General features: G+C 45.0%; 1 protein-coding gene across 2 annotated transcripts in view; it reads right to left on the reverse strand.

Moving 5' to 3' along the window:
• Positions 1-9,674, reverse strand: part of LOC111957523 (ceramide transfer protein) — a 41,264-nt gene that overhangs the window by 1,896 nt on the left and 29,694 nt on the right. Inside the window, exons 9-17 of one of the 2 annotated variants that reach the window (XM_023978367.2) lie at positions 8,679-8,771; positions 8,271-8,357; positions 7,932-8,024; positions 4,086-4,157; positions 1,351-1,446; positions 993-1,125; positions 793-863; positions 557-685; positions 288-417 (exon numbers count right to left, since the gene is read on the reverse strand). In XM_023978367.2, coding sequence (XP_023834135.1) covers positions 288-417; positions 557-685; positions 793-863; positions 993-1,125; positions 1,351-1,446; positions 4,086-4,157; positions 7,932-8,024; positions 8,271-8,357; positions 8,679-8,771 — 904 coding nt within the window. The remainder of the gene's footprint in view (positions 1-287; positions 418-556; positions 686-792; positions 864-992; positions 1,126-1,350; positions 1,447-4,085; positions 4,158-7,931; positions 8,025-8,270; positions 8,358-8,678; positions 8,772-9,674) is intronic. The other variant, XM_023978368.2, reaches the window with a different exon arrangement.

Raw genomic sequence — 9,674 nt, forward strand, 5'->3', positions numbered from 1 at the left:
TCACTATATATACACACACACACACATACAAACAGTGAGCCTACATGGTGTGATAGAATCACTATACCAAACCATTAATCAACATTTAACTTCCATTATCCACCCACACAAAGCTCTGCCATAAAGCTCAAAATACAAGAGCAGCTTGTATTTGTACATGGTCCAATAGGGAACATGGAAGGAAAAAAAACAATGACATGTAGGTGGATAAACTTGACCAGGCTCGTATGACAACCATGAAGTCCTCACCTAGTGGGACCTGAAAGAACTTGGGCTGCTGTACTCACCGTTGGCCACGTAGGTGATCTTACAGAGGATGTTGTCCCTGCTGATCTCTTTGTTGCCCTCTGGAGGGCTCACAAGGGTCTGGCAAATCATGGCCACATTGATTTTCGCACGGACACACCGGTTGGTGGGCTACAGAAAGAAAGGGAGTTGATTAAGGTAAGAGAGCAGTAGCCATTCCCCCCTTCCAATTCAACATTGATCCCTAGCTCTATGCCATCATATATTAAGAGCATGTATGGCAATAAGCCCTTGTGTCTGTGGAACTCACCTGGGCGTTGTCATGATCCACAGAGAAGTTGCAGACCAGCCACGTGTCTGGGTCACTCTCATTGGTCGCCAGGATCTTCCTGATAGCTGATAGGTAGAGAACGTCCCTCTGAGAGGCGGGCCATACTCTCTGAAACACAACCATTGGCTGTCAGTCAAACATGACCAGTCCAAAGACAACCCACATGTACAAGAGCCTGACACTAGGGTGAACCTGAACTCCAGAGGTATGATTACCTTGTGTGTCTGGTAGACTATAACAGCATTGTCTGAGAGCGTCTCCACCACGTTGAAGTTTTCAATGGTGGCTGAAAGAGAAACAGACCAAGACTAGACAAATCAACAACAATTCAAGACATTGATTGTGTGCAAAGTAACAAAATAAAATGACTCTAGTCTAAAAATAATCTGATGACGATGGATGAAGATAGACTCACTCTCCCAGTCGTTGCGTACGTCCGTGTCCCAGAAGTAGTGGCATAACTCGTGTCCTGTCACACCCTTCACTGCATGGGTGGCCTTCAGAGGGTCCAGGACGATGCCGTTCTCCTCCACCTCTCTCCTGTACACCTGAGATAGCAGACAGTCACATGCATTAGCCATTATAGACCCATATTGGACCCATTCAAACCTACAGGAGCCATATTGGACCCATACACACTGCACTGTCTACAGTGCGAGTGAGCAGAGCATGTTAAACTCATCACTATAGGTATAGTCTTCTATACTAGGCATGCAGGGGACAGTGTGTCTACTGTAGCATCTAGTTATGGTCGTCTATATCCTCATCCTCACCTTCATCTCACCCTCCTCCACCACCAGCTGCCAGTTGGCGTCTCCACCCATGTCCTGCAGGGAGTAAGTCATGTGATTCTGGACCACCTCCTCCACCTGAGACAGACACATCACATGTAGCAGGGCCTTGAGTCACTGTATTTTACTGTAACAGTCTGTACTACAGGCTGCCAGGGAGAATGTAAGGTACAGTATATTCAGTACACTGGGGTCCCATGCCTGCTCATGCAGAGAAAGTGGGAGGGAAAAAGGGGGAGAGGAAGGGAGGGAGAAAGGGGTTACAACAGGAATCCAGTCATGCATTGCAGCATCTGCTGAGCTCAGCTCAGACCAAACAAACAATGGATGGTGATCAGGGGCCTGGTCTCAGCTTTACTCTTTTTAATGCTGTGGCTAACTGAATACTGGCACATAGCTCCTCAAGGAAACACGGCCTTGTTTTTGTTTTACCCCTTTTTCTCCCCAATTTCGTGGTATCCAGTTGGTAGTTACAGTCCTGTCCCATCGCTGCAACTCCCGTATGGACTCGGGAGAGGCGAAGGTCGAGAGCCGTGCATCCTACGAAACAACCCAGACACTGCTTCTTGACACAATGCCCGCTTGACCCGGGAAGCCAGCCGCACCAATGTGTCAGAAGAAACTCTGTACATCTGGCAACAGTGTCAGCGTGCATGTGCCCGGCCCGCGACAGGAGTCGCTTGAGCGCGATGGGACAACGACATCCCGGTCGACCAAACCATCCCCTAACCCAGATGACGCTAGGCCAATTGTACGCCACCCAATAGGTCTCCCGGTCAGCTGCGACAGAGCCTGGACTCGAACCAGGATCTCTAGTGGCACAACTAGCACTGTGATACCATTCCTTAGACCACTGGCGAGGTCCCTATAGACCTTGGACGAAAATTCTAGAACTGTTGATTATTGAATCTCGGCCCCTGACCACCCGTTGCATGGCGCAAGTTCTTTTGTTTTGATTGTAGAGAGCGCCATCAAGTTATAGTTAGTGGTTGTAGCAAGCTCCCCTTCCCGTTATTGTAAATAATAATTTGTTCTTACCTGACTTACCTAGTTAAATAAAGGTTAATAAAAAAATAAAATTCCCCTGTCCTAAATGTGTAATTCGCACTCCAACCTGTGAAAGTCAGCAATACACCACAAAGCGTTTAGTCTGCCAGAAAGCTAAAACAAGAAGAAAACGTTTAGCTAGCTAGCTACTAGGGGTGGGTGGCTAAGGGTCGAGCGCTCTGTTGTTTTTCCCAAACAGAACAACGTGCGTTGATCACTGCAATGAAGGTCTGGCTACATTTGACTTCAGGTAATGTGAATGTGTTATTTGTCTTGCTATCTTTTCACTCAGTGTCTTAAGGCCTAGCAATAGCGGTCTATTCTGTTAAAAGCTGTCCATGCCACCCAAAAAGCCACTTTGTGCAACAGGAAAATACATCTGTAGCTAGCTAGCCAGTAACTAGTTAGCTCTCAACTAACTAGCTAATTGGCTTGGGCAGTATGCCATATATAACATATACCGAGGTACTGTATTTAGAAATATCCAGGATGGTTTTTCCAATACCATTGAAATAATTTCCCCCAACAATTGTGCCCTTGAGCAAAGCACTTAACCCCCCAGAATTGCTCTTCACCCAGGAGTGCTACAATGCAGGGTGTTGGGAAACGCAGAAGGTACATTTCCCGTTATAAGCAATGGACAATAAAGTATCTATTCCCTCCATGTTATTGTCACAAGATGACTCTGCACATCCCTACACCGCTGTTGTCTCAATTGCACCACTGTACAAGTATTCCATGTATTGTACTACACTGCCATTAATGTATGCATGTATGGCTACTATTTAATTGTGCTATGTAAACTATCCTGTATATTCAGAACAATAAATATTTGACACTGTGAAAGACTAAATGTCTATTACTATGCCTACTTTGAATATTATTGTGAATGAGTTGTGCATTACCCCGGCCAAACCTTCCCCAAACCCCAACGACGCTGAGCCAATTGTGCACCGCCCTATGGGACGACCGGTTGTGATACAGCCCGGGATCGAACCAGGGTCTGTCGTGACCCCTCTAGCACTGAGATGCAGTGCCTTAGACTGCTGTGCCACTCGGGGYAAATCGGGCTTACATGTAGCTTAATCAGTGTACGGGACTTCTCTATACACTAAGTTACATGTAAGACCGTTTCCGTCTTTATAAGTAGACGGTTTACTTTTCTTTTTTTGACATGTTGAGTTCTCTGGGGCAGCTAGCTAGCAGGATGTATAATGGGGCCGCGCATTCTAAATTTGTTTGTTTATGTTCCAAAAAAGGTCTATAGTTAAATCTACATAATTTTGTTGTTGCATAGTTTTATTGAATTATTGTATCTAAGCTGCCTTGTAGCTCAGCTTGCCAAACTGTGTGCATTGATAAATTCGACTCCTAATGATTTTGCAAGTGGAATGTTGATGAAAATGGATCCATTCAGGGCAGCTCTGGACAGTGTAAAGACAGGTTTCGGAGGGAGGGAAGGGAACACATGAGTGCATCAGAAAGAGATGGAACGACAATGGGTATAGGACAGGTCATCAGACAGTGTGGAAGAAGGTAAACACAGTCCAGATCAATGTATGTATTACAGTTCCTAGTCATTCACATGCAGTCAGTCTCAGCCAGTAGAGTGCAGTGTAATGTGCATTCCCAGAAGGCAGGTGGCGCTCTGTTCTCAACACATACGGTACCTGCACGCTGAATCTGTGAACATCTGAGGCACTGACTAGTGCAACTGAGAACAGGGAAAAGTAGCTATGGGGCTATGCAGCAGAGGGGGAGGATGGGAGAAAGAGTGTGGGGGGAAGTGTGAGATAGGAATGAGGAAAGAGAAAGGGGAGGTAGGGGGAGAGAAAGAGGACAAACGGAGAGAGAAAGAGAAATAAAACAGGTGAGTGAAAGAGGGGAAAGGCAGAAAAACATCCAGGGAATGAGACCAGCCACCACACATGAAAGATGAGCATAGAGGGATTACCACCCTTCACTACATGAAAGGGATTACGCAAATCAAACAGACTAAATCATTACGAGAGATCACTGTAACTCAGTAAAATCTTTGAAATTGTTGCATGTAGCGTTTATACTGCATTTTCTCTCCAGTAGTTCAGTTGTCATCCATAATTATCGGTTATACAATAATTGTGCCAGGCCTACCTACACACTTAAATGTGTCACCGATACATACAGCACATGCCATAGTCAGCATGTATCAAAACTCCAAGAGGAGTTCAGTTGTTATGGTTTGTCTCCAAAATCCTTTCCTCTTACTATGAAGCTGTTTCAGTGTAACAAACCTGCCAGTACTATTGGAGCCTTCTGATCTCATCTGTAGGCTACATAAGAGACACCTGAGATCATGTGTGTGCATGTATGTATATATGTATGTTGGTTTGGGACTCTCCAACATGGGTATTCTTGCTGATCTACTTGCGCTCTTGCGTGCGTGTGTCTCTGCTCTCCTGACAGGTTGTTTTATGGTGGTGTCTTTATGTTCACATAAGGAAATCAGTCAATTGAAATAAATTAGGCCCTAATCTATGGATTTCACATGACTGGGAATACAGACATGCATCTGTTGGTCACAGATAATTTTTAAAAAGTTAGGGCCGTGGATCGGGAAAACCAGTGACCACCATTTGCCTCATGCAGCACGACAGATCTCCTTCGCATAGAGTTGATCAGGCCGTTGATTTTGGCCTGTGGAATGTTGTCCCACTCCTCTTCAATGGCTGTGCGAAGTTACTGGATATTGGCGGAAAGTGGAACACGCGGTCGTACACATCGATCCAGAGCATCCCAAAACATGCTCAATGGGTGACATATCTGTATGAGTATGCCGCCATGGACACACTGTTCACAACGTTGACGTCAGCAAACTGCTCACCCACACAATGCCATACAAGCTGTCTGCCATCTGCCCGGTACAGTTGAAACTGGGATTCATCCGTGAAGAGCACACTTCTCCAGCATGCCAGTGGCCATCGAAGGTGAGCATGTGTCCACGGAAGTCGGTCACGACGCCGAACTGCAGTCAGGTCAAGACCCTGGTGAAGACAATGTCAGCATGCCAATTGCACGCTTCCTCAAAACTTGAGAAATCTGTAGCATTGTGTTCTGTGACAAAACTGCACATTTTAAACTGGCCTTTTATTGCCCCCGGCACCTGTGTAATGATCATGCTGTTTAATCAGCTTCTTGATATGCCACAGCTGTCCAGTGGCTGGATTATCTTGGTAAAGGAGAAATGCTGACTAACAGTGATGTAAACATTAGTGCCCAACATTTGAGAGAAATACGTTTTTTGTGCATATGGAACATTTCTGGGATCTTCTATTTTAGCTCATTTTTCTTTTTGTAACCTTTATTTAACTAGGTAAGTCAGTTAAGAACAAATACTAATTTACAATGATGGCCGACGCTGGGCTAATCCGGCTGCGCACACAATCACAGCCGGATTTGATACAGCCAGGATTCGAACCAGGGACTGTAGTGACGCCTCTTGCACTGAGATGCAGTGTCTTAGACCACTGCGCCACTCGGGAGCCCATGAAACCTACATGTTGCGTTTATATTTTTGTTCAGTATACATTCATTTTAGGAGAAGGGGCAATTCAACTTTGTATTTAAGTAGATAAGAATTCACCCAATAGCAGTCTATTTTTACATGAAGTGAGTGAAGTTGATAATCATTTTACGAGCAGAATGCCAGTCCGGAGGAGAAAACTAATTTCCAAAAGTTAAGTGGTCAAAACCATTTGTTATTAAGACAAGGGGGGTTACCAAAACTGTTGTATTCATTATGTAGTAGGTCATTTTCAAACAGGCAAAAAACTATAATATCAACAATCTACAATAATAACAATTATGAAAATAACCGTGGCCATTTACAGTGCACTGGGAAAGTATTCAGACACCTTGACTTTCCTAGTTACAAACTTATTCTAACATTAATTAAATAAAACATTTCTCAATCTACACACAATAACCCCTAATGACAAAGRGAAAACAGTTAAAAAATATATAATAATACCTTATTTACATAAGTATTCAGACTATTTGTTATGAGACTCGAAATTGAACTCAGGTGCATCCTGTTTCCATTTATCATCCATGAGGTGTTTCTTCAACTTGATTGGAGTCCACCTGTGGTCAATTCAATTGATTGGACATGATTTGGAAAGGCACACACCTGTCTATATAAAGTTCCACATTTGACCGTGCATGTCAGAGCAAAAACCAAGCCATGAGGTCGAAGGAATTATCCATAGAGCTCCGAGACAGGATTGTGTCAAGGCACAGTTCTGGGGAAGAGTACCAAAAATTCTGCAGCATTGAAGGTCCCCAAGAACAGACTGACCTCCATCATTCTTAAATGGAAGAAGTTTGGAACCACCAAGACTCTTCCTAGAGCTGGCCGCCCATCCAAACTGAGCAATCGGGGGAGAAGGGCATTGGTCAGGGAGGTGACCTAGAACCCGATGGTCACTCTGACAGAGCTCCAGAGTTCCTCTGTGAAGATGGAAGAACCTACCAGAAGGACAACCACCTCTGAAGCACTCCACCAAATCAGGCCTTTATGGTAGAGTGGCCAGATGGAAGCCACTTTTCAGTAAAAAGGCACATGACAGCCCATGAGAAACAAGAGTCTCCGGTCTGATGAAGCCAAGATTGAACTCTTTGGCCTGAATGGCAAGTGTCACGTCTGGAGGAAACCTGGCACCATCCCTAGAGTGAAGCATGGTGGTGGCAGCATCATGCTGTGGGGATGTTTTTCAGAGACAGGGACTGGGAGAATAGTCAGGATCGAGGGAAAGATAAAACAATAAACGAAGCAAAGGTCAGAGAGATCCTTGATGAAAAACTGCTCCAGAGCACTCAGGACCTCAGACTGGGCCGAAGGTTCACCTTCCAACAGGACAACGACCCTAAGCACACAGCCAAGACAACGCAGGAGTGGCTTCGGGACAAGTCTCTGAATGTCCTTGAGTGGCCCAGCCAGACCCCGGACTTGAACCCGATCAAACATCTCTGGAGAGACCTTAAAATAGCTGTGCAGCGACGCTCCCCATCCAACCTGACAGAGCTTGAGAGGATCTGCAGAAAAGAATGGGAGAAACTCCACAAATACATGTGTGCCAAGCTTGTAGCATCATACCCAAGAAGACTTGGTTGTAATCGCTGCCAAAGGTGATTCAACAAAGTACTGAGTAAGGGGTCTGAATAATTATGTAAATGTTTTATTTTTTTACATTCCTAAAAACCTGTTTTTGCTTTGTCATTACGGAGGTATTGCGTGTAGATTGATAAGGGGAAAAAACAATTGAATCAATTTTAGAATAAGGTTGTAACAATGTTGAAAAGGTCAAGGGATCTGAATACTTTCCGAATGCACTGTACATCCATCAAACTGATTTATAAAGCCCCTTTTACATCAGCCGATGTCACAAAGTGCTATTCAAAAACCCAGCCTATATAAATGACAATTATTTGTTACCCGAATTTCAATAATCGTCACAACCCTATGTTTGCGTGTGTACCTGTTCGGCGAAGCGGTGGGTTCCGATGGTGGAGTATGTGTCTCCAGGAGGGACTGGGGTCAGTCTGGGTTTCCTCACCTTGTCTGACTGACACTGAGAAGGTACACACAACACCACAGACAACTCTAATTATTCTCACAATACGCTCTCATAATACACTCAGTTGTGTAATCCCAAAACGATCACACCTGTAGGTCCAATATCTAGACTCTGGATCTGAAAGGAAAGGACATGTTCTCTTGGTTATGCAAGGAAGGAAAATCCACCACACAGACGTTTCAGATCTATACAGAATCCCGGCAGGTGGGAACTAGCGAGCAGAGTAAAATAGTAACGTACCTGCTCCTCTATCTTGTCTTGTCTGTCCAGGGCAGCTTCCACCGCATCAAAGAACTCATCCTCATTTATGAGGCTATTAGGACCCTCCTGTAGAAACACCATAACAAGGCACAACTCATTACGACAGATGTACATGCAACAGGAATCAATGCCCCGCAATCTGACTGGTATATACCCACTATGACTAATACAATGGCATAACCATGAGCTATAATGTACATTTTATAGTATCTATACTCATAAGCAAGTGGAAATAAATATTTTGCATTCTTGTCTCTTCTCACTTCCTGAGTCATTACTAAGTCAGATACCTATGATAACTCATGTGGATTGGTTCCAGTATTCATTGTCACTACAGGTGGAAGTGTCAGGACAGTTTTGGCAGTTTGAAAGGTTTGGAACTCTTACCTCGTAGTCGGGGCCTCCATAGTGAGATTTCTTCTTCAGTTCACTCAAGGCCGACTTGTAGGCATCCTCCACCCTTCTCCTCTTCTCCAGCTCCTGAACACACAGTCAATTGGTCAACTGGAAGGAATATTGTTAATGAAGAGGCTATAAGCTTGTGGTAAGATAAATCGCCATCTCAAATCTAACTCTCAATGTGTTGCAACAGTATACTGGAAACATGGTACAAAAACGCCATGATACTTTTTCGAATATCATGGTACCGTTTCATATTATGCTACCACATTTTTCAGCCATACCGAACTAAAAGAACCTTCTGGCACCTGTTATAAAAAGTCTTCAATTTTTTGTTGTTGATATTCAGTTGAATTTAAGCAACAGCTACTAGTCTCAGCTACTAGCTTTGACCTTTGACTTTTCATGAGCATATCATGTGGCAGCAGTAATCAGCCTGCCGCATCCCCTATCAGTCCTCACTCGCCTGTTTCTCTCTGTTCGCTCTTCCTGCACATCTGTTCCTCCATCAGTTTAAATGTAATGTAGTGGTGATGATGAGCGGGGTTGCAGACACTGATGAGTCTTCTGTTAGATTTATACATTTGTTCTAAGGCACTCCATCGCAGTGCTTGAAGCGTTACTACAGATCCGGGTTCGAACCCGGGCTGTGTCGCAGCCGGCCGCACCCGGGAGACGGCGCACAATTGGCCTGGCGTCGTCCGGGTTAGGGGAGTGTTTGGCCGGCAGGGATGTCCTTGTCCCATCGCGCTCTAGCGACTCCTGCGGCGGTCCGGGTGCAGTGCACGCTGACACGGTCACCAGGCGTACGGTGTTTCCTCCAACACGTTGGTGCGGCTGGCTTCCGGGTTAAGCGAGCAGTGTCAAGAAGCACTGCGGCTTGGCAGGGTCGTGTTTCAGAGGACACATGGCTCTCGACCTTCGCATCTCCCGAGTCCGTACGGGAGTTGCAGCGAAGGGTAAAAAGTAAAAAATTATCATATA

This window comes from Salvelinus sp. IW2-2015, linkage group LG33, assembly GCF_002910315.2.
Source record: "Salvelinus sp. IW2-2015 linkage group LG33, ASM291031v2, whole genome shotgun sequence".
In the NCBI taxonomy this organism is placed as follows: Eukaryota; Metazoa; Chordata; class Actinopteri; order Salmoniformes; family Salmonidae; genus Salvelinus; species Salvelinus sp. IW2-2015.